General features: G+C 50.6%; 1 protein-coding gene across 1 annotated transcript in view; it reads right to left on the reverse strand.

Moving 5' to 3' along the window:
- The window catches only part of IQSEC3 (IQ motif and Sec7 domain 3), a 97,590-nt gene extending 78,427 nt beyond the window's left edge, over positions 1–19,163 (reverse strand). The window contains exon 1 of the mRNA XM_029205640.1: positions 18,631–19,163. Within this exon, the coding sequence (XP_029061473.1) occupies positions 18,631–19,163 (533 nt within the window). The remainder of the gene's footprint in view (positions 1–18,630) is intronic.
- Between the last annotated feature and the right edge of the window lie 6,136 nt (positions 19,164–25,299).

Consider the following 25,299-nt stretch of genomic DNA (forward strand, 5'->3'; position numbering starts at 1 on the left):
GTCACATACAAGTAATACCATGCAGTATTTGTCTTTCTCTGTCTAACTTATTTCGTTAGCATAATGCCCTCAAGTCTGTCCATGTTGTCACAAAAGGCAGGATTTCCTTCTTTCTCGTGGCTGAATAATATTCCACTGTGTGGAATATATATCTCTCACATCTTCTTTATCCATTCACCCATTGATGGACATTTAGGTTGTTTCCATAACTTGGCTATTGTAAATAGTGCTGCAATGAACATGGGAGGGCAGATATCTCTTCCAGATCCTGCTTTCGCTTCCTTTGAATAAATACTCCAAAGTGGAATTACTCAATCATATGGTAGCTGTATCTTTAATTTTCTGAGGAACCTCCGTACTGTTCTCCATAGTGGCTGCACCAGTTTACCTTCCCACCAACAGTGCAAGAGGGTTCCCTTTTCTCCACACCCTCACCAGCACTTATTTCTTGCCCTTTTGATGAAGACCATTTTAACAGGTGTGAGGTGGCATCTCATTGTGGTTTTGATTTTCATTTCCCTGATGATCAGTGATGTTGAGCATCTTCTCATGTGTCTATTGGTCAGTCTGTCTTCTTTGGAAAAATGTCTATTCAGGTCTTCTGCCTTTTTTTTTTTTTTCTTTTGGTGCGTCGGGTCTTAGTTGTGGCACCCTGGATCTTCGTTGAGGCACGCGGGATCATTTTATCGTTGTGGATGGAGTGTGGGCTCTTCGTCGCGGTGTGCGGGCTTCTCTCTAGTTGTGGCGCACGGGTTCCAGAGTACGTGGACTCTGTAGTTTGCGGCACGCAGCCTCTCTAGTTGAGGCATGTGAGCTCAGTAGTTGTGTCAGGCGGGCTTAGTTGCCCCGCAGCATGTGGGATCTTAGTTCGCCGACCAGGGGCCAAACCCTCATCCCCTGCACTGGAAGGCGAATTCTTTACCACTGGACCACGAGGGAAGTCCCTTCTGTCCATTTTTTAATCAGATTGTTTATTTTTTGCTATTGGGTTGTATGAGTTCTTTACATATTTTGAATATTAACCTCTTACCAGTATATGATTTGCAAATATTTTCTCCCATTCGGAATGTTGCCCTTTCATTTTGTTGATGGTTTCCATGCTGTGCAGAAGGTTTTTAGTTTGATAGCCTCCCACTTGTTTCTTTTCGCTTTTGTGGCCAGTGTGTTCCTTATCACACTTGGCACCATGCTGGACACACGAGGCTACCGTCTCTTCCCTTCAGTCCACCACCTCACCGTTTATACAGCATCTTCTCACACATCTTTTAATCTTTGTACATGGGTCAGATCTAGTTATTCCCGTTTGCAGGTAAGGAACAGAGAAGTGGTCTGGTTTTCCCAAGGTCACACAGCTGGTTGGGGTGGACACTAAGCCAAGTTCCTCTCATCCTAGGAGTGCACCCCACGGAGCAGCCAGGAAGCCACGGATGCTCTGGGGCAGAGTCCACCGAGGCCCCTTCTCCAACTGCAGGGGTAGCTCGCTTCCCGAAGAGCCCGCAAGCTGTAGGTTTGGGAACAGCGGCATTCGATCCCTGCCTCCCCACTGGTGTGGCTGTGGACACCCCAAACCTATGCACGCACAATCCTGCACACACATGTGACGGATGCACTCACTCTTCACTGTGTAGACACACACACGCACACACACACACACACACACACACACACACAGAGGACTGAGACCAGGGATGTTTCATCCCTTACGTGAACCCTCCTTGAACCCTCCTGACCACGTGGGCCATGGAGGGATACGATGTCCTATGGGGACTTGCAAATCATCCATCCATGGCTACACGTGGGTGACACTCTGCCTGTCCTCTAGCCCAGTCCTCACGGCAAGACAGATGAGTGGGCCAAAGGCTAAGCTCAGCAGCATGAACAACTGTTGCATGGATGTGTCATGTGGAGCCACCAGCCTCTGAGTCTCTGAACACTGAGCCAAGTTCCCAATCAGGCCTTGACTTGGGAGGCACGTCCCCAACGCAGGGGACTCCCCTAGGGCGGGGATGGCTACGTCAGGGTGTACGAGGCTAAAGCTTGTGTGTGAATCTTGAAGACACCACTGTAGCTGTGTGACCTCGGTGGGTCACCTTCACCTTTCTGGGCCTCACTTATCACATCTGTGAAATGGGGATAATAATACCTTCCCATTAGGATTGTATGGAGAAAAGGAAATTAGAAGACGTACATAAATGCCTAGCGCACGGCAGAAATTAGTACGTGGATGTTGAAAGAAAGACTGAATAAATGAGTGAAGATCAAATGGTTGCGGGTTGCACTGCAGGGCTCTCTCTGCAAGCTGCTCTCCCTTTTCTGCTCCTGGAGCCCCCTGACTTTCCTGCAGGGGTGGATCACATTGCTCCCTGCTCAAAACCGCCACCCAAACAACTTCCACCCCACAAACCCCTCTGGAGGACCCCTCCAACCCTCTCTCTCTCTCTTTCTTTCTCTCCACCTTTCCCTCCTGTTCTTTGAACATGTGTTTCTTCCAGCCCCAGGGCATTTGCACAGAATGTTTTTCCCTCGGGTCTTCCCATGACTCTGTCCTTCACTTTATTTCTCTGCTCAGATGTCACCGCCTAAGTGAGGTCTTGCCTATCAAGCTCCCTCCTCCCAGTCACCCCCTTATTCTTCCTTAGAGTCCTTGTGAGTGTATATATCCCTGAGTCACTTTTCTGGTTTACCGTCTGTCTTCTTCTCTCGAATGTGAGCTCCATGATGGCCGAGTCTTTGACTTGTTCGCTGCGAATCGCCAGCACCTACAGCAGAGCCTGACTTGCAGAGTAGGTGCTCAATAACTACTTGTTAAATGGATGTACAGATAGGACTCTGGCCCTGAGGAGCCTAAATAAAATTTCCATCCCTAAATAGCAGTAATACGCTCAGCTTCCCTCTCTCCACATTCCTTTCTCCTGCACAGCTCAGCTCATCAGCTCAACACATTTTCATTATTTCCCCAGCCCCCAGCCAGCCGACTCAGGCTGATCTATTCTGATGGCTCTTGAGTGGGGCGCTGCGTCGGAATCCTGAGAGCTTCCTTTAGAGTAGACTTGGCTGCCCTCCTTCCCCTAACCTCCTCCTGAATGACAGTCTCCAGGGCAGAGGCCGTTTGGATGCATGTTCCTGCAATCGTTCCTGCAATCGTCTGCAGGAGGAGGGAGGCTGAGAGCAATGACCCCAGAATCACACCCCTGGGTTTGAATCTGGACGCTGCCTCATGGTGGTTGCTTGAGCGAGGTGGAGGGAGGCGGCAGTTCCTGACCCTCTTGTGCCTCACCCCCCAAGTGTAGAAGTTATTGAGACAGAGTGTCATACAGAGTGAAGTTAAGTCAGAAAGAGAAAAACAAACATCGTATATTAACGCATGTATGTGGAATCTGAAAAATTGGTATAGACGATCCTATTTACAAAGCAGAAATAAAGACACAGACATAGAGAACAAACACATGGATACCAAGGGGGAAAGGGGCAGGGTGGGATGAACTGGGAGATTGGGATTGACATATATCTATTGATACTATGTATAAAACAGATAACTAATGAGAACCTACTGTAGAGCACAGGGAACTCCACTCAGGGCTCTGTGGTGACCTAAATGGGAAGGAAATCCAAAAAAGAGGGGATATATGTATACGTAGAACTGTTTCACTTTGCTGTACAGTATAAACTAACACAACATTGTAAAGTAACTATACTCCAATAAAAATTTTTTAAAAAAAGAAGTTATTGAGACATATTGAGATAAAGTTTGTCAGGCACTTAACACAATGCCCAGCCCACAGTGAGTGCAAGATAAAAAATTAGCTTTCATTAAATTAGTATTACTTTCCTCCAGGCAGTGAGGCCGTGTTCCTTAGTCTCCCTGCAGTGTCCAGTGTAGGGCCTTTCCTGTGGACGGCCAGTCCCCACAGTTGGCTGAGACAAACATGCCACCGTTGCTCCCACCTTCAAGAACAATCTTCTGTCTTGAACCCTCTTCCCCCTCCAGGAAGCACCCCATTTCTTTACTCTTCTTTCTAGCAAAATTCACCGAAGAGTTTTCTATACTCACTTTCTGCAGCCCCTCCCATTCTGTCACCTTCTAAACTTCCTTTTACAGAAATTTCAAACATACATTTTTGCCAGTCTTCTACCCCCATCTTTTTTGCTGGAGTATTTTAAAGTGTACCCCAGAAATAATACCATTTCACCCAGAATGTATCTCTAAACAGGTAAGAACTTTGAAAAGGTATCACAGTATCATTATTATAGCTAACTAAAGTAACAATACTTCCAATATTTGTGTTCAAATTTCCCCGATGGCCTTAAACATGTCTTTTTACAGTTGCTTCATTTGAATTAGGACCTAGTCAAGGTCCACACTTTACCCGGGGTTGATTTGTCTAAATCTCTTTTCCCTTCTCTCTTAAACCCACACCAATCAAGCTTCCACCCTGCCCCTTGCTCTACCCAAGCTGTGCTTTTCAGGGTCACCGACGACCTCCATGCTGCACAATGGACTCTCCTCCCTGCTCACCCTCTCCAGGAGGTGACTCTGCTGTACCGTCCTCACTGAGACCCCTCTTCACTGGGACACCACATGGTTCTCCAGCTGCCTGCTGCTCCCTCTGGACACTCTTTCTCAGCTCCCATCCCCACCTCTTGACACCGACGTGCTCCAAGGCTCCGTACCAGCCCTCTGTGGTCTTCTATTCTCACTCATTGGTGGTGTCATCCAGCCTTGAGGCTTTAAAAGCCCTCCCAAATTTTTATCTCCAGTCCATCCAAAGACCTGCCAGCCCTCTCCAGTGCACATCTCACAACAGGCATCCCCAACTTAGCGTGGCTAAAACTCTGCCCCCTCAGATGTCCCCGTCTCATCCTTCCAGTAACTTCAGTCCAAACTCTTGGACTCATCCTCTACTTCTGTTCCTCTCATACCCACATTAACCCCGCAGGAAGTCCTGCTGGTTTGACTGCTTATCCCCACTTGCTACCACGGCCTCTCGTCCAAGCTACTTCCGTCTCGTACCTGGACTCCGCAACCACTTCTTACCTTATCTCCCTGCTGCTGGCTGGCTTTCTTCTTCCTCAAGTCTATTCTCAACCCAGCAGCCGAGGTCCCTTTGAAGCATTCTCTGCTTAAAACCGTCCACTGGCTTCCAGTTTTTCTTAACGTGGAAGCCAAACTCTTCTCAATAGGTTCCAAGGCCCTATCAGTGTTTCTCAACAAGAAACGCTGGCATTGGGGCAGGAAGACTCTTCCTTGTGGGAATGGTCCTGAGCACTAGAGGGCGTTCGCTGTGGCCTTTGCCCACTAAATGCCAGCAGAGCAATGCTCTGCCCCCCTTAACCCTGCCAGCCACTGCGACAGCTAAAACGTCCCCACGCGCTTCCCCCCCTTAACCCTGCCAGCCACTGCGACAGCTAAAACGTCCCCACGCGCTTCCAAACACTGCCCGGTGGATTTGGAAATACCAGGTGAGAACCTCTTACAGGATCTGCTGCAGCCCTGCACGCCCCCAGCCTCCCTCCACCCCACCAAAGTCTCTGACTCACCTCAGACCACTCTCCCTGCGCTCCCTCTGCCCCTGTCTTACCTGAACAACTAGACAGGCTCCCTCACTCACCTCTGTGCTGCGCCCGCCTTGGCCAGGAAATCTCCTCCCCCAGATGGCACAGAACCCCTCCTCCAGGGCATCTCTCAGGTGCTCTCTTAGCTCTCCAGGAGGCCTGCCCAGGGCACCCTGTCTGAAATTGCAAATCCCTTTATTCCCAGGCCCCCTTGCTCTGTTTTATTTCTCCTCAGAGCACTTATCCCATCAGACGTACTCTGTTTTCATTCTTAATCTAGTTCATTTTTTGTCTATAAGCTTCCTGAAGGGATGTGGGGTTTTTTGCTCACTACTGTTCCCTGGTACTTGGCACAGTAACTGCACACAGCAGATAATCGATAAATATTTGTTAAGTGAAAGAAAGAATACAGATGCCATAAGCATATACTTATGGAGAGAAGAAAACAAGCACTTTTAAGCCACAGGAATGAAGAATTAACTTCATCGTTAGCAAGAACTGGAGTGTGCTCAGCCCGGGGTGGGAAGTAGGGGAAGAGGCGATGAGAAACTCTGTTTATTAGATCAGTTAAGGAAGACTTCCTGAAGGAGGTGGGGCTGTAGGACTCACTTTCAGCTCATTTTGAACCAGATTATAATATCCTGGGAGCTCCCCCAGCCCTGAGGACTGCAGACAACTCTTCCAAGCTGGAAGAGTGGTGAAGCGTTTTCAGGTAGGGAAGCCCGCTCCCTTAATCTTATTTCTACCGCAATTTACCAATGTCTGTAGGAGGCTCCAGCCGCAGGTCCGCAGCTGGAGGGCCAAGTTCAAATGGAGCCCCTGGGTAATGTCTGCCTACCCATCCACCACCCACCCCACCCTCAGAAAAGCCCACCCCAAATGATTACACAGAGGCAGGCTACCCAGGGCTTGCCTTCTACACGCTCAGCAGACGAGAAGAAAGGACAGCCACACAATGGAATACTTTACAGCTATTGAAAGGAATGAGACAGCTCTTTTTATACTGAATATGGAAGGATCATCAGGATAGATTATTATTGGGGGGGGGAAAAAAAACACAAGATGCAGAGTGGCATATAGTATACTACCATTTGTGTAAAAAGAAACATACACATATCTAAACAAGTATATATATATATATATATATATATATATTTGCTTGAATATACATAGACTATCCCTGGAAGGATGCACAAGAAATTTCTAACAGTAGTTGCTGGGGATAGCGGACGGGGGTAGGGTTGTGGGTGAGTGGGTGGGAAACAAGGGCAGGGAGACACTTTTCACTGAGAACACTTGCATCTTTCAAATTTTGGACTATGTCGAAGTATTACCTGTTTGAAAAGAGTAAATTAACTTTTAAAAAGAACACAACCGGATTAACAAAATGAAAACAAACGGAGCCATGTGAAAAGTTCAGCTCTTTGGGTGTTAAAATGAAAGCCACTTGCAGAAGTACAGGTGGCCAGAAGCGGAAGACAGCAGAAAGAGCCCAGGGACTTTCATTGACCTCGTTTGCCAGGTCCCATCTGTGTGGCCCGGGGCCGAGAAAGCCAGTGGGTTCCTAGGTGCCATCCAGAGCCAGGCAGGGTCCAGAACCTGCAACGCTGGGGAGAGGGGGGGGGGGGGAGGGGGGAGGGAGGGACTCTCCTTGCCCCCATGCTGGCTGGGCCACACCTCCTGGGCCACAGGGCTGTCTCCAGCTGCTGTGTTCTGGGAGCTAGAAGCCAGTGACCAGGTGGGCAGAGACACCCCCAGACCCACGTGGAGCAGAAAGTGTAGGCGTCAGTGTGCTCACTGGAAAGAAAAGGAGAAAGTAAAGGAGGCGGCTGGAGGGAGCCGTCCAGGAGGCCAGGGAGGGGGAATGACTGTATTCAAATATTTGAGAGGCTGTCAGGGAGGGAAGGAGGAGCCCCGTTCGGAGCCCTCGGGAAGCCTCCACCTTCAAAAATCACTTTCTGGCCCAGTTCCTGCCAGAGGGGTCCCCGAATAACTGCTGTCCTTCGAGTTCCCAGTGCGCCTGGGTTGCTCAGTGCTTTATTGGCATCAACTCTGAATTTTCGCAGCGGTCCTGGAAGGTTATCACTAATCCTACCCCCATTTTACAGACAAGGAAGCCAAGGCTGTCATTGCTGAGGATCACAGTTAGTACATGACCGAGTCAGGGTTCAAACCCCAGGCCACCTTCTGAGCCACTATGGCTATCACAGGCTGGGCCAGAACTCGAAGATTTCTACTTGTACAAAATACAAATATAGATATGGAAGGCTAAGACGGAGCTCGGATTCTCTGGCCAAGGTGACTCGGGTACAAGGAAGGCTAGGCAGGTGGACGCTCGGTAGGACTGGACCTCCGTTCTATTCCTGGGGGGCTGGAGCGGGAAGCCCCCGCAGAGTTCACCCCGCCCTCCCCGACCTCTGTGACACCACCCTGATCCCGGCTTCCCCCAGCACGGCGAGGGCCCTCCCCCCAACCCGGGCAGTGGCCCACGGAGGCCGGGACCGGAGCGCACGCCCCGCCCGCAGCGCCCGCACCCTCGGGCAGCGGCCCGGCCTGTCGGGTGTGGGGCGGGGTCGCAGCCCGGAAGCTCCTCCCCCGGGAGGCGCGCGGCTGGGATGCTCCCAGACGACGTGGGCGGGCGGCTCGCCAGGCTAGCGGGGAGGGCCGCGGGGGTGGGGGGAGGGGAGCAGCGGACCCGCGAGACGCGCCCCTCCCCACCCCCACGGGGCCCGGGCGCGCAGTGGGGGGGATGGGGGAGCAGCGGCCGCGCTTCCCGGGCGCGTGACTCAGCAGCCTCCACGCCGGGATGGGCGCAGGGCGCGCGGCTTCCGGGCGCGGGGGTGGGGGCTCACTCTGCCGCCCCCGCTGGGAAGCGCCGAGGGGCGCGTGGGCGGGTAGATCCCGCGCCGCCCGCCGCAGCTCGCCAGGCCGCCCACGCAGCCGCGAGCCCGGCTCGTTGGGTCCGCCCCCGCGGAGCCCATGGGATGCGCCGCCCGCGGAAGGGCTTCCCCAGGCTCCCGGCGAGTCGGGGCGAAGAGGGGGCTGCATCCTTAGCGCTCCCCTCCAGCTGTTGACGCGCCAATGTCCAGAGGGGGCCCCGTGGAAATTCCTGGGGGACTGGAGCGGGAAGCCCCCGCAGAATTCACCCCGCCCTCCCCGACCTGCGGGGCCTGGCCGCCCTACACCCGGCCCCAGGGTCTGTCTCCTTTGTTTTCTCGAAATGGAGAGTGGGTTCTGAGCTCCCTTCCTAAGGCTCTTACCATTTGGAGGTCACTTTGCCCGTCTAAGATAAGTGCTTCCTGCTGCAGCAGCCTCTGAACAGCCCTGCTTTACCACAGACTCAGTGAGCTGAGGGCGGAGAGGGGCCCAAAGGTGGGCAAAGACTGATTGTCCCCATTGGGCAGAGGGGACACCAAGGCCCAGTGAAGGGGGAGCGGCTTGCTGCAAGCTCACACTTGGGGTCTGTGAGGGTGGACACAGCAATCGGAACTCGGGAGTCCTGGCTTCTGGGCTCAGTCTAGCTTCTGGGCTCCCTCCCCACCCCGATCCAGTGCTGTGCAGCACGGTGCCTTCACCTGCCTCTGGAATTCCCTTTGGCCCTCACCCACGGGCTCTTACGAGTTGAGTAGCTCCAGGAATGTCCAAGATGCCCAACCAGCCGGTTTGGAAGCACCAGGGCATCTCCGTTTGTAAAGACCAGACTGTGCACTGGAAACGCTGAAACTAGACATAGGCAAGAGATTCCCAACTGCTCTGCAGAGTTTTTGTTGCTGTTGCTGTTTTAAATAATCATTGTGTTGGATTGATGTGTTGAATGAAAATTGTGGTCGTTTGGAATCATTTATCACAGAAGAAATGGTGGAATTCCCTTGCCTCTCTGCTGGGATGGGGAGTGCATTCCTGGCTGGAGGCAGGGGGACAGCTGGTTTGACCTGACTTGTCCAGCCCAGAGAGGTCGTGGGCGCCAGTCCCTGGCCGCAGCCAGGCCAAGTTGGGTGCAGGGAAGATCACGCTGCAGCTTGGCATATGCATCTTGCTGCTGCTGGTACCTGACCTTCCAAACAAAATGCGTCACTAGACCCCCAGATGTCTCGCCCCTATGCCGCCCACCGTCCGGGCAGCCTCTTTCCCAGGAGCTCACAGCCTCCAGAGGCCAGGTCTTCTTCACGCTCGAGGCAGAGTGAGGGGTAGAAAACGGGGCATGGAGGCACTGTAGACTCGCCCCATTTTACAGACGGGAGGACCTGGCTGGCCAGAAGAGAGAAACAAGCACACAGAGAAAAGGAGAAGGAACCCAGAGTCCTGACAGGGTGACGAGCCCCGGGGGTGGGGAGACAGGGAGAAGGAAGGCCTGTGCTGTGTGGTGGGATCCTCACCCCTTTCCCCCAGCCCAAGTCAGGAAAACACTCACCCACACTCAGACGCACCCCCTCAGTCCCACAAACGCAGCCACGCCGGATTCACATCTAGTCGCCTCCTGGCAGGGTCCTAACGTCTCCCTGACCAGAGCTGACGCCACTGCCTGGCAGAGAAAGAGGAGAGGCCTGGAGCCTGATGCTGCTTCCTGTTGCTTCTCCCAGGCCAGAGTGGGACCCCAGAGTCCAGCTCTCCTTTGTCTCTTTCTACCTGGAGACGTGGCCGCGATTCCGGCTTCCTCTCCCTCCCATCCTCATAGGTCCATTTTCCGTTTCTGGTTCAACCTGCTGACAGGCCATGTGTGTAGGTGTCTGAGGTGAAACACTCCAAGGGCTTTCTCTGCTTCATTGTTTTGTTTGGCCGTGGCGGGATCTTCGTTACCCAGCCAGGGATCGAACCTGCACCTCCTGCAGTGGAAGTGCGGAGTCTTAACCACTGGACCGCCAGGGAGGTCCCTCATGCTTCATTCTTAATGCAGCTTCCCAGGCTAAAGACTGGACTGGGCAGAGGCTGGGGGCAGAGCGGAAGGAGGGCTCTCCATACTCACCGGTAGAATTGAGGTGGGATCTGTTAGCTGCGAGGGGCACCCAGGTCCCCCTCACTCCCCAGATGGCCTTAAGAGCTAAGCCTCTGATCCAGCATTTCCCAGGTGCTCAGCTGCAGAAACTGTGCTCGTGGGCCAGAGCACAGCCCACCCCCTGGTGGGGCTCCCTCCAGATGAGACCTTCTTCAGCCCTGACTCCATACCCCCTCCCTCCACTCAAGCGTGGATGGGCCTGCCTGTGCCCTACGCACTGAGAGTTTATTCCTTCCAGCATTACTCATCACACACCTACTAAGTGTTGAGTTGGCCTCCATCCCCCATGCTATTCATCCCCACCGTGACAAACCCCAATAGAGCTGTGTGAAATTTTGCCACCCAGAAAATTATTTTAAGGGCTTCCCTGGTGGCGCAGTGGTTGAGAGTCCGCCCGCCGATGCAGGGGACACGGGTTCGTGCCCTGGTCTGGGAAGATCCCACATGCTGCGGAGCGGCTGGGCCCGTGAGTCGTGGCCGCTGAGCCTGCGCGTCCAGAGCCTGTGCTCCACAACGGGAGAGGCCACGACAGTGAGAGGCCCACGTACCACAAAAAAAAAAAAAAAAAAAAATTATTTTAAGAGCCTAGAAAGGATCAAAAGTGCTTACCAAGCACCAGGATGCTCCTTAAATTCCTGCGTTATGACTTTTACACATGAAGCTCCTTGGGGAAGTATTCCTTCTCCAGCCCAGATAATTACTTTTTCAAGACAAGCCAGTGTGGGAGTGAGTGCCCTGGGTCCCTGCCCTTTGCTTACCAGGCCCAGGCAAGGCAGTGCTAATTCTCTGCAAAATACAGTGGAGGTGAAGACCATTTAGACTCTCAACAGCATCCCCCATGAGCCCTTCAATGCCTTATAAGCCTGCTGCCCTGGCCACTAGGCATCCTCCTCCCTTATCAAACCCGCCCTTCAGAAACTGCTCAGATGAACTCTTTCATGCTGAAGTGCAACAGTCTAATAGAGCCAAATGTGTTGTTTTTTTCTCCTGTCCTAGGAGAATTTGCATTTTAACAAGGGGGATAACCTTGAAGTACCCAAAGGAATCTCTACGTGTAGAATTGTTGGCATAGGCGAGATATTCTGGAAGGCAGCGAGACCCCTGTGGAATGCCTGAAGGCCCCATAACTCGCGGTAAGTTTGGCCACGCACACCCACAGAGCAGTCCTGACTGGTCCTCTTGGTCCCCCACTATATTGACGAGAGTACTGGATGAAGAGTTTAGAGAAGCTGAGTTCTATACCTAGTTCGGCCACTAACCAGTTTGGAAGCACTAGTCACTTCTGTCTTGGGCCATAGTTTTCTCGTTTGCCAAATGAGAAGTTCAGTCCAAATGACCTAACAGGACCTTTCCAGCTCTGACATTCACCTGACTCCCCAGAGGGGCTGGGGGACCCTGGTCCAGCTCCTAAGGCCCTCCAGCCCCTGCAGCTGTGGCCCGGAGGAAATGACCTGCCACCATACAGCATGAGGGTGTGGGGCAGGGGGACACTTCTCTGGACTTGGACAGGCCTGCAGGCTCCCTGTCCACAGAGCCCGGGCCCCAGCTGGCAAGGAAAGGGAGCGCTCAGCACAGCCCAGGCATTAGCATCACAGAGTTACATAACCCTCCAGATGGGATATTCCAAACAGCAACAGCACGACAGCCTTTGCCCCACGCCGTGTCTCAGCACGCGCACACACACACACACACACACACACACACACACACACACACAGCCACGACCACCTTGCCACCCTTCCTTTTCCATTTGTTTTGTGTTTTCTAGAAGGTATTTCATCTAACAGAGTCCTTACGAGAAGAAACTCCTTTACCCTCTCGGCTTGACCAGGAAAATCAGAGTCCTCCTCCAGCCACCCTCCCCCCCAGCCTCCACCAGAACCCCACGTCGGGTCAGGCCTCCCCTTTTCTCGGCCCCTCCCTGCTGTTCTGCCTCACTTTCTGACCTCAGGGTCCTGCAAAGTGCGGTTCTACCTTGTCCTTTCCATTCCCGGGATGGAAGAATTTGGAGCAATGGGTTTAGCTTTCATTCCAGCAAATGGGAGGCAATCTCCTGGTTCAGACTCCAGTCCCCCACTCTCCACTTTTGTCCTTGTCACGTCTGCGTACTAGATGAGACTGTAGTTTCCCCATTTAGAAAATGGATGAGGTCATTCTCATCCCCACGGGGTGTTGGGTGGTAACTCAGATCCCTTCAGTGTCCTTAAGAGAAGTGCAAACAATCTGAAAATGCAACCGAAGAAATTTAGGTTGGGCTTAAGGAAGCATTTCCCAGCTATACAGTTGTGAGACCTCATTATAGATCACTAAGGGATGGTGATTTGTCCTGCCTAGCTGCATTTTAAGGCAAGCGCCCATTCACATATCTGGAATAGCTTGGGTACACACTGTCCAGAGGTAGGGGAGTGGTTGAGGAAAGGTCACTCTAGATAGGTGGCCTGGAAGAATTCCTGAAGGAATGCTGAACCTGTATTCTCCTGGATAGCTATGGTCTAACTCTGGATGAGCCTTGGGCCCTGGTTTCTTTATCCATAGAAATGTTACAATATATTGAGCACTTACTTTGTGCCTGAAACAGTAAAAAAAAAAAAACCTATCTAATTTTAAAAGTTTAAAACATCCCTTTAAAGTAGATATTATTCTTCATATCATAAATGAAAAAACCACGGCTCAAAGAAGGTACACCATGAATGTAAGGTGTCCCAGCTGGTAGGTGGTAGAGCAGGATTCATACCCAGGTATGCCTACCTCCAAAGCCCATGTTCTGAACCACCTAGATCTTGAAAATTCTGTGATTCTATGGTTTCCTTAAGTTCCTGTTGGCCTGAACAGCCTAAGTTCTCCCTCGCTCTACTCCTGCCCCTTTCTGTTTGTTAATGCCCTCATTGCCTGAAATGGAGAGGACCGCTCCATTCCTGCGTGAAAACAAAAACCCTTAGCAGCCCGTGTGGGAACCCGCGCTTTGTGCTTTTCCAGAAGCAGAGGAGGAAGGCGCTGCAGTGGCCCAAGCCTCGGAGATCCTGCCAGATGGCCTTACATTTGGGGATCTGCCAGATGCAATGAAAGCATCCTCAGGACCTCTTACTAAGAAACCCCTTACGTGGGATTTCAATCCAAGATCCAGGCCTCTTTCCAGACCAGGGTCCAGCTGCTTGTCCTGGCTCTCCCCACTTTTTCATGTCACCCTCCCTTTCATTCACTCTCCCCCCACCAGACCTGACCCACATCTGCCATTTTTCATAAGTGATCTTTGAAACTCAGGCCGCATAGATATTTGCTGAATCAGCAGGACCAACTGCTGCTCCTCCCACTGGGTTTCAGGCCAAGAGGAAGACGCGCCAAATGCCTGTGCAAGGGCCACTGGTGCTGACTGTGTGGGCCCAGGAAGGGCTCCGGCTAGGAAGGAGATGGCTGGGGAGGAAGGCACACGGGCTGCTGAGCAGCAGGGAGGCCGTCGGGTTTTCCTGAGGCTGGGGTGACTGGTTTCTTTTTGGATGAGAGGGAGGGAAGAACACTGGTCCAGGCCCTCGGAGAGGCAGGGGACAGCAGATCGTCACCAGTGCCTGCTCCGTACCAGCCGCTGAGTGAGCAAAAGACACCCACACCCTCCTCTCAGTGAGCCTTCATTCGGCCCCTTTTCCAGGTGAGCAGCCCGAAGCTCTCTCCTCGCTGAGACAGGAAAGAAAAGGAGGACAGGCAGGCCAGGGAGCCAGGCAGTAACGTTGCTTCCTCAGCAAGAAGGGCTTTCGGCCACAAGGCAGAAAGGACCCCGGCACCAGATCTCCTTCCCACGTTGATGGGTTTAGCCTGGTCGGGGGAGGGATGATGGGGGGAGGGGCTGTAGGTCAGAGGGTGGGATGGTGAGCACGCGTAGCACAGACATCTCTGTGGATCGGCTCCTCCCGGCTCCGTCCCCCTTCCAGCTCTCCTTGGTTCTCGCTATTCTTGACATAAGCCCTTGACTCCAACCAAGGAAACCTCTCTGGGCTCTGAACATGCTTTGTACGCTCACCCTCTTAACCCCATTCTGTTCTGATAGAGGATGGCTCTGGGCACCTGCGGTCCGCTTCCACTTATTTAGGTGTTTCTAGGTCTGTGTCTCGGGTGTGTTGAGCAAAGGGCTGTCGGCATCTCTCCTGTCTTTTTGAACGGACCGGACGCTTGATACAGTAGAGTTGACTGACAGACTGTCATACTCTCTTAATAGCTCCCAGGAGGGGCCAGTCTTTGCTGTCTGCCACCTCCAGACAACCCGGACTCAGTAGGAGCAGAGATGCCGGCTCCAATCAGCATCTCAGACAACAGGCTAAAAAGCACGTCCAGGGGTCTTCCGGCCGTGCCCCGGCCTCCAGGTAGCATGAGACCGTGGTGCTCAAAAGATGACTCAAGATTCAGTTTACGCTTAGGGTGGGAGCAGAGAGGAGGAGACTTCCCTACGCAGCTTAAATGGAAGCAAAGGATGGAAGGAAGAAAATACAGGAGAGGGAACATATTTGAGGGGAGGGAAGGAGGGTAAGAGCAAAGGAAGGAAAAGGAGAAGGGGGAAAGTAGGGAGGAAGAGGAAGCGTGTAAAGAAAGACAAGGGAGGAAGAGGAGAACGCGGGAGCTATTCGGACTTCACGGTGCCTTGGAGGTAGGGAGCCCAGGGTAGGTGCTGAATTTGAATTATAAGGCAGGAATCTTTGCCACCCTCCAGTAATCCCCTGCCTGTGGGCTTGGGGACTTGGGCAGACACTGGGGTCCGTTGGCTCTAAATGCACGGCTGGGTGGGTGGGCCAACGTGTGCTCAGACAGAGAAGTTGTGGCCACACTGAAGCCGGGAGCTTCAGGTCAGGTCACGTGCTTCCATGACGCGGAGGGGATTTTTGCCAGGTCAAGCTGAGGCTCTGGCTCCAGCCAGGAAAGGGATAATCAATTCTGTAGATGCTGTGAGCCTTGATTGAAAAAATAAAGAGGAGGAAGCTAGATTGCTGCTCTCATTAAGAGGCAAAGGCAGTGGGGGCTGGAGTTTAGCGAGAGCCAGGAAGCAGCAGAGAAAGAATTTTAACCCCTCGGGTGTTGTTCTTCCGTGATGCCTTTGAGCTCACCCCCACCCGCGTTGTTGCTTCCTTGGCCAGACCTCCAAGGCCATCACCTTCAGTAGCTCCCTCAGCTGAAGGAGGGAGAGAGGCCAGGTTGCATGTTAATGCAGATCTGATGACAACTAAATAATCTATTATTTCCCAGCCCCAGGGTCCCCAGGGCTCCTGCGTCTCCTGGATTTGGGGAGGAAGGTGAGTTCTGGGGCTAAGAGATAAGCCGTGCGGTGAGGTAATGCATCTCACGCTGCCTGGCCCCTGGTAACCCTCACGCACCCTCAGCAACCTCACCAGAGCTGCATTCTCAACCTGATGGGTCCAGAGAAGGGGACGTAAGAACGGATTTCAGCAAAATTATGACCCAGGGACCCCCTCCGCTGGCTCTTCCTCCTACATCAGCATGCCCAGTAGAGAACTGATTCATCAGGGAGATCCCCAGGAGAGGCCCCAGGGAGAGGGCTGCTGGCTCAGCTCTCCCTCTCCCCATGTCACCCGATCCATGGAGAGGGGCCCCTGCCGGCCGCCTGCATCTAGCCCTACACCACTGAGAGGCTGGGCAGAGGAGGACAAGACGTGCAAAATTGGGGTCGTGGGTGGAGAGCAGGGTGGGGCTAAACACGTAGTCAGCAAAGATGATTCCTTCCTGAGATTCTGGGGGGGGAAACTTGGACTGAAGTTAAGCCAAACAGTGGGAAGAAATGGGTGATCCAAAGGGCGTTCAGTCCGCCTTGATGTTCATGATTTCCCATGCGAGTGGGGAGGGAGCTGCAGGAAGAGTGAGGAGGCATGCGTGTCTGAGCTCCCTAAGTCTCTGGGTGTCCGGGCTTGGGGAGCAGGGGGTAAAAGCTGGAGGATCTGGAGAAAGGAAGGAGTTACTGCTGGGTTTAACCTCTTGGTGCCTGGCACAACTTCCCGCGTGAAAGATTTCCAAAACTTCCACTCTCTTCCACCATCTTAACTACTTATTTTTGTTCTGCTCCCTTGGGAAGCAAAAGCAGGACAAGGGAGAAGGAAAGATGAGGACATGACGGTTTCTCTCCAGTTTTGACATGTGAGGATGGGTAGGAATCCAGGTGATTCCTAAAATCCCTGGATTCCCAGCAAGAGCACCTGAGCAGGAGAGTTTGGGTCTTTAAGCCACCTTGGGGGCCACAGCAAAGTCCTTATCCAAGAAAAATGATCTTTCCTCAACCGGTCTTGCCCACACAGTCCCCTGAAGGGATGCAAAGAATGTGGGGACGTGGTGGAGGAGGAGGGAGACACCAAAGGGCGTGAGGAGCGGAATCAGATGAAGAAGCACAATTCCCACAAAGCCGTGGCTACCCCCGGGAAATGGAATGGAATAGCTGCCCGTATTTGGGGAAAAAGCCACATAGTATCTTGGATTTTTTTTCCTTTTTTTTTTTTTTTTTTTTTTGCCTTTTGCCTCTTACTGAGCCAGGGGCACTGAGGGAAAACTGACTTTCTGCTTTTTCTGCCAGATAAGGAAAGAAAACCATTAAACTGAAGGAAGGGCAAATGGGCCATTGAGGAAGGTAGGAAGGAAAACCACATCTTCTTGGGACTTGCATCAAATGCTGCGAGATCATCCTGGATCTTCTGCCTAAGGACCCGAAGTTCTGGTCAAATCTATCCTGTGTCCTGACCCAACTTGTCTAACTCTGCAGTAGATGCGAGGAGAAAATGAGTCTACATCAAATCTTCACAAGTAGCCCTAGACTAAGGCACGCCAAGGCTGCTGAAGGTGATTCTTGGCTCTCCACCCTTCCCACCCCCTCCCCCAACTCCCTTAGCATCCCCATCGTCAGGGGCAGGCGCTGACTAGGTTCTGATTTCCCGTGAGGTGTTCTTCTATCACCTGTCTAATGAGAGAAAGGAAGCTGACTTGGTCACAGCCTTCCCAATACAGAGGAGAGAATATTCCAATCCTCTTTCATCTCTTCTCCCCATATCTCTAGTTCATGGACATTGGGCATAAAGAAAGAGCTTGAAGTCCTAGAGTTTCTCATCAGGGGCTAATGAGCATATTTCTCTCTGGACCTAACATGGGATTCCAGTCATCACCAAATAACCAAGGGGAAGCAAGGTTTGCAGTCACCAGCCACAACAGAGATTTAAACAGGAATTCCACCCAAATACCATCTCCGCAAGCCAACTGTCTCTCTCATCATTATCCCCTTTCCACGATTGCTAACACCCAGCACAGAAATCCTCCTTGAGTCAGAGGAAAAAGCTACAACCAGACTGAATCCTGACACTATAAAGGGACCCTCTATGGGCCTGGTGGGTTGTTACCTTGCACCCCTCTGGGTCTGTGGGCATTCAGAAGAAAGGTGCCCACTCAGGTCAGAGCAGAGTAAGCGTGTCCAAATGAGCCACTCCTGGCTTGGACTCCCACTGCATCACTTAAAGAGCCACCTCGTTCCTCTGGGAAACGCTTTCTCCCACCCTTCCTCTTCCTCTGTCTCCAGCCCCCCGCCTTCTCACATCATCCTGCCTCTCAGCCTTGTGCTCTGCCTTCTGAAGCCCCTCAGACCCCCTGGACCCTGCCCTTTTCAAAGCTCTCAACATGTTTCTTTGCCAAGCCTCCGTCTTTTTCATAGCTCACTCTCCATTCGAATAATTTTACTACCCAAACTCCCATCCAGATTTTTCCTAACTTGAAAAGATTCTTCAACTGTTCTCTTTTCTTCAGTTTAATCTGCCCCCCAGTCTTGTCCCCTTTAAAATCTGCCAGTTTCCAGTAACCCTCATTTCTTTCCTCCTTTGCCCCCAGTGATGGTTGGGATACTCCCGTTGGCTCCAACACCTCCCAAGCCCTCTCAGACACTGATATCATTCCGTCCTTTCCCCCAAGCCTCCTTGACACACTTCTCCCCGCAAGCACACTGAAGGCCCTAGTTCTTCAGTCTCGGGTGCACCCCACTTCCCCCTTGTCCCCTCCTCACGCCCGTTTGCTTCCCTTCCTCCCGGCACGTTGGTCCCCGTGCCGCCTTCCCCACTCACTCGGGTCTCCTGCTCAGGACGCCCTTGCCGAGGGCGGCGGGGGATTTGTGCTGAAGGAGGGTTCCAGCAGCGGCGCAACAGCTCGGGGGACGCTCCTTCTCCTTGTCGGCGACGGCCCCTGGCCCCGCCGGGTGGTGGTGGGGCGGCTGGGATGCGTGAGCCCTGCCGCTGGGGCCCGCCTGGGGCTGCGCCAGGAGCTGTCCGTGGTGCTGAAGCGGGGGCTTCTCGGGCGCGGTGGGCGGGAGCTGTCCGTGGTCCCGGAGCTGTTCCTGGGCCCCGGAGGCGGCGGTGGCCGGGGTGGCCGGCAGCGGGGCTGGTGACGGGGGGACGAGCCCGGGCGGAGGCACGGCTTGCAGCAGCTGCTGGTGCTCCCACAGGCTGCGGTTCTCGGCGCTTAGCTCGTCCAGCCGCCGCTCCAGCTCGTCGATGCGCTGGCGCTGCGTGTGGATGAGGCTCTGCTGGTTCTGCACGATGGCCGTGAGCTCCTTGAGGTAGAGCACGGCGCGCACCGGGTTCTCCAGCAAGCTCTCCATGCCGCCCGCCGCCGCCTGCGCCCTGCCTCCGCCTGGGCGGGCGGCGGGGAGCGCGAGGGCGCGCAGGAGCCGAGCAGCCCCGGCGATCCGCTCGCCTCGCTCTCCGCCGGCGCCGCGTCACCGCCACACAGACATTCACACACGCACGAGGGGCGGGACCGCGGCGCCAGGGCCCACCCCTCCCCCCCCAACCTCCCACCTCTAAGCTTCGTGAGGAGTCTCGGCTTCCTGCAGGGCTGGCAGGGGAGCAGGATAAACGAAGGGACCCGGGATGGATGAGCGGGATCTGGCGAGAAAGGGAAAGCCGGCCAGGCGGAAGCAGCGGCACCGAGAGAGTGCGGTGGGACCGGTAGGAGAGCAGAAGCAGATGCGGAAAGGGGAGGAGGAGAGCGGCTGGGAGAACGAGGAAGCGCAGAAAGGAAAGGTGGTGAAAGGAGAGAGAAGTGTATTGGAAAGAGGTGGTCTGACAGGTCACGGGTTCTTTTTCCTATGTCCAGTCATCCTAGAGGACGAGGGTCCACCTTAAAGACCTTGTGAGGAGAGGCCACACGCTCGGCAGTCTGTTCTGCTGGGGTCTTCCCTGGATCGGGGGGATCAGAGGACAGTAAGGGACCCCAGCGAACATCCGGTCCTACCCCTCCAGCCAAGGAGAAAGTTCGGGTGGGAAGGCTGTTTCCGCTGGATTTTGTCTGGGAATGAGACCTCAGGACAGTTTGGGCCACTCTAATGGGAACACAGACTAAATAAACCGGGCCCTCTGTGTCACAGGGCTAACGCTTCCAGAAACTTCTTAAGAGAGCATTCTGTTTGAAAAATATTTATGAAATGCATACTACACCGAACACTGTGCTAGGTGGTGGTAAGATAAGGATGACTAGGACGGACTCTTTGGCTTCTTGAAGCTTCTGGTTAAGTAGGAGAAACAGGTAATAAATATTTAATTTCAATAGAAGGCGGTTGTTGTAAGTGATAAGATAGAGATTGCCCAGAGCGCTATAGGAGCCCAACAGCTTGGGGATTTGAGAAGGCTCCTTGGAGGGAATAAGACTTGAAGTGGGAAGGATTTTCTAGAAAGGGGGAACAGCATAAGCAAAAGCTCAGAGATAGGAATCCGCATGGACTGAATCATTCATTACTTTCTACAATACATGTACATAAAACACAGACTAAGCGCCAAGTAACGTACTAGGAACTATGTAGTTTAGCCCTAGCATGGACCATAAGTTATAGTTTCTATAATCAAGATTACAACCTAGTAGATACAGCATGCACATGAATATCTAAAATACCAATCAAAATTTCTGTAAGGGCTCTTCAAGCCAAGTGCCATAGGAGTTCGGGGGAGTGGGAAGTTGTGTTTGACTATGGTGATCTGATAAGGGGGAGGTGTTATTCAAGCTGGGCCTTGAAGAATGGGAAGTGTTTCAACAAGTAGAACAGAGGAAGACAGGGGAGATATGTCAGGCAGCAGGAAAAGACTAAGGAATGGAAATAGAGCACCTCCGTTTAATCCAATCTGGCAAAAAAATGACCCTTTCCTCTGGGCTATGAGTACCCTTAGCATATCTGTTGTACTGTTGTATCTTCCACCGAGGTGGGCCACCAGCCTCCCTATGGACCTGCTGTTCCCCCCCAGAGTAGGCATATCTGTTGGTACCACGTGTCCCGTGAGCTGGGCCAGCCAAGCCCGCCTGGTGCCAGACTTGAATGACATTATGGGAAAGGATCTGTGCTCTGCAAATAAATATATTGGTTTCTCTGCACTTGTGTTTTTACTGTGCTTTCCTCCCATCCATTTTCCTAGCAGACTTCCTTTTGTAAAGAATGCGTGAAGGGAGCTTAGCCACAGCTGAGCCAGCTTCCAGGAGGATGCTTTGGTAGTGACCGGTATTCCAGCTGAGGAATGGAGGTTGAGCGGTGGGATGAGGGCCCACAAAAACTCAAACACTTTTCTTCTGAATTTTCCTTGCTTGCCTAGTTGATTCGTTGTCTGAATAAGAGTTGGGTGTTCATAGAAACCAATACCATTTCTATAAGCAAAACAGCCTGCAGCATAATTCTCTATGGAGCTTGTTTAAAACACAGATATCTAGGCCCCGTATTAGTCCTGCTGTGTTGGAATCACTTGAAATGGGGCCCAAGTGTTTTCATATTTTTAACTTTTTTTGTTTCATTTAAAAAAAACTTTATTGGGTTACAACTCACATGTAATAATATGTACCCACTTTGAGTGCACGGTTCAATGAATTTTGACAAATATATACACCTTCTAATCAAAATTTCCATCACTGCAAAAAATGAGGTTACTACCTCATGCCCCTTCGCAGTCAGTTGCTGTCATCCTCGTCCCCAGTCAACCACTGATCTGCTTCCTGTCAAGACAGATGAGTTTTGCCTGTTCTAGAATTTCATGTAAATGGCAATCATAGAGTATATACTCTTTTGTGTCTTCCTTTTTTTCCCACAGCATAATATTTTTGAGGTTCATCTATTCTCTTATAGGTATCAATAGTTTGTTCCTTTTTATTTCTGAGTAGTCTTCTATGGTATGGGTAAACCATAATTTTTCTACTCACCTATTAATGGACATTTTAGTTGTTTCCAGGTTTTGGTTATCTTGAAAAAAGCTGCTATGATCATTAAAGGACAAGTCTTTGTGTAGACATATGCTTTCATATGTTTCATGTTTCATGTTACATGTGTCTTATCAGAAGGAAAAATCTAGAATTGGAGTTGCCAAGTCATATACTAAATATATATATATATATATATATATATATATATATATATATATATTTAACTTAATAAGAAACTGTCAGATTGTTTTCCAAAGTGGTTGTACAGTTTTTTATTCTGACCAGCAGTATGTGAGAGTTTCAGATGTTTTGCATCCTTGCTAACGCTTGGTATTTTTAGCCTTTTTTTTTTTACTTTATCCATCAGGAGTGTATTAATATGGCTTTAGTAAGTGTTTCCCTATTGAGTAATGCTGTCGAGTATCTTCTCATGTGCTTTTGGCCATTCGGCCATTATCTTCCTTACCCACTGTTTCTGGTGAATTGTTTGCCTTATTTTTGAGTTGTAAGAGTTCTTTATTTATTATGCAAAGTAGTCTTGGCCAGATGTATGCACTGCAAATATTTTCTCCAGTCTGTGGCTTACCTTTTTTTTTTCTTAACATTGTCTTTTGATGAGGTTTTTATTTTGATGAAGAAAAATTTCTTTCTTTCTTTTATAGTTCATGCTTTTTGTGTCCTATCAAAAATTCTTTGCCTGTCCCAAGGCCAAAACCATATTCTATGTGTTCTTCTAGAAGTTTTATTGTTTATGCTTTTATGTTTAGGCCTATGATCCGTTTCAGGTTAATTTTTGTGTTTGGTATGATGAGTCAAATTCCATTTCTTCCTTAAATGTTTGACATAATTCACCACTGAAGCCATCCCAGCCTGGAGGCTTCTTTGTGGGAAGAACTTTAGTAGATATGGGGCTATTCAACATTCTCTCTCTTTGTGTATCCATTTTGGCCATTTGTGTCTCTGGTAGGCAGAATGACCTCCCAAGATGCCTTTGTCTTAGTCGCCAAAACCTGTGAATATGTTAACTTATATGGCAAAAGCAACTTTAAGTGTGCGGTAAAGTTAAGGACCTTGAATTGGGAAGATTATTCTGGATGATCTGATAGGTCCAGCGTAATCACAAGGGTCTTTGTGAGAGGGAGGCAAGAGTGTCAGAGAGGAGATGTGACAACAGAAGCAGAGGCCACAGTGAGGCACTTGCTGTCTGGAAGCCAGAGGGCAAGGAATGCAGAAGCTGGGAAAGGGAGGGAAACACATTCTCCTCCAGAGCCTCCAGAAGGAACGCAGTCCTGCCAGTACCTTGGCTTTAGCGAGGTGAGATGCATTTTGGATTTCTGGCTTCCAGAACTCTAAGGTGGATGGTGAATTTGTGTTGTTTTAAATGGGGGAATTCCCTGGTGGTCTAGTGGTTAGCACTTGGCACTTTCACTGCTGTGGGCCTGGATTCAGTCCCTGGGGAACTAAGATCCTGCAAGGCGTGTGGCGCAACCAAAATAAAAGTCACCATCTTTGTGGTAAACAGCAGCAATAGGAAGTAGATATAAGTGTCTTTTAAGAATGTGTCCATTTCATCTGAAGAGTCAAACTTATTGGCATGAAGTTGTTTATAATATTTTCCTATTAGCCTGTTTTTAAAATATTTTTTAAATTTTATATATTTATTTATTTTTGGCTGTGTTGGGTCTTCATGTCTGCACACAGGCTTTCTCTAGTTGCAGCTAGAGGGAGCTACTCTTCGTTGTGGTGCATGGGCTTCTCATTGCAGTGGTTTCTCTTGTTGCGGAGCACGGGCTCTAGGCGCGTGGGCTTCAGTAGTTGTGGCACGCGGGCTCAGTAGTTGTGGCTCACGGGCTTAGTTGCTCCGCGGCACGTGGGATCTTCCTGGACCAGGGCTCGAACCTGTGTCCCCTGCATTGGTGGGCGGATTCTTAACCACTGTGCCACCAGGGAAGTCCCAGAAGGTTTGATTATTGACTTTGGACCTTTCTTCTTTTTTAATATAAGCACGTAAAGCTCTAAAGTCCCCACCCAGCACTGTTTTTGCTGCATCCCACAAATTTTGTTTTCATTTTCACTCAGTGCAAAATATTTTGTAATTTCCCTTGTTACTTCCAAATCTTTCTATTCCCGATTTCTAATTTAATTCCTTTGTGGTCAGAGAGCATACTCCGTGTGAGTTCAATCTTTTTTACATTTATTGAAACTTCTGGGCCTTTTATATGGTCCAGTCTACAGCCTGTTTTGATGAACGTTTCATGTGCAAGTGTCTGGTAGCCACTCCAGCTTTCTCATTGTTAATGTTTGCATGTGTGATAGGCAGACTAATAGCTCCCCAAAATGTTCATATCCTACCCTTGGGGACCTATGAATATATTACCTTACATGGCAAAAGGGACTTTGCAGATGCCATTAAAATTAAGACCTTGAGATGGGAAGATTGTCATGGATTATCCAGGTGTGCCAAATCTAACCACCTGATTCCTTAAAGGCAGAGAACCTTTCCTGGCTGTAGGCACATGGAGACATGACAACAAAAGAATGGTCAGGGTAGTGTGATGTGAGAAGAACTAGACCTACTTTATTTGCTTTGAAGATGGAGGAAGAGGCCATAAGCCAAGGAATGTGGGTTATCTCTAGAAAAGGCAGAGTAACTGATTTTCCCCTAGAGCTTTCAGAAAGGAATGCAGCCCTGCCAATGCCTTGATTTTAGCCCAGTGAGACCCATGTTGGATTTCTAACTTACAGAACTGTAAGATAATACATTTGAATGGCTTAAACCACAACATTTGTGATCATTTGTTATGGCAGCCCCAGAAAACTAATACAGCATGTTACATTTTTCCCATCCTTTAAATTTATCTGTGTCTTTAAATTTAAAGTCTTTTTTCTTATAGATAGCATTTAGTGGTGAAAATACAGTATCTAAAATGAAAGTTTTACTGGATGGGATTAAAGCAGATAAACGCTACAGAATTTAAAAAATCAATAAACTTAAAGATATAGCAACAGAAACTATCCAAACCGATTGATATTATTCCACAAGTCACTGAGTCTCTATTTTTTTTTTCCCCCAGTCTTTCTTTCCCTCTGAGCTTTGTGAGGAGAGTTTTACCCCTGGAAGTGCCACTTAGTTCTTTTTTATATCTTACATTTCTCACCTCATTATGTTTATGTTTTTCTCCTAGTTTGGGTCTCACTTTCCTGCTTCTTCACATATCTAGTAATTGTTCTATGCTATGCTGGACATTCTGAATGTGACTTTGTCGAGTGCTGGATTTTGTTGTTTTCCTTTAAAGAGTGTTGGGCTTTGTTTTTGCAAGTAGTTAAGTTACCTGTGGATCCACTTGGTCCTTTCAAGACTACTTTTCAGGCTTTTTTGAAGGGCCAGTCTAGAGTAATCATTATTCTAGGGCTAATCTATCCCTACTGCTATGGTGCGATCACTCTGTCATCTGATTGAACACCATCAAGGTCTCTTCAGTCTGGCTGGTCAGAGCTCTAATCTCTTCCAGCCTGTGTGAGCCCTGAGAATTGTTCAGCTTAAACCCCGTCATTATTTG

The sequence above is a fragment of the Monodon monoceros genome, unplaced genomic scaffold (genome assembly GCF_005190385.1).
Source record: "Monodon monoceros isolate NGI ecotype Baffin Bay Population unplaced genomic scaffold, NGI_Narwhal_1 Super_Scaffold_6, whole genome shotgun sequence".
Classification (NCBI taxonomy): domain Eukaryota; kingdom Metazoa; phylum Chordata; class Mammalia; order Artiodactyla; family Monodontidae; genus Monodon; species Monodon monoceros.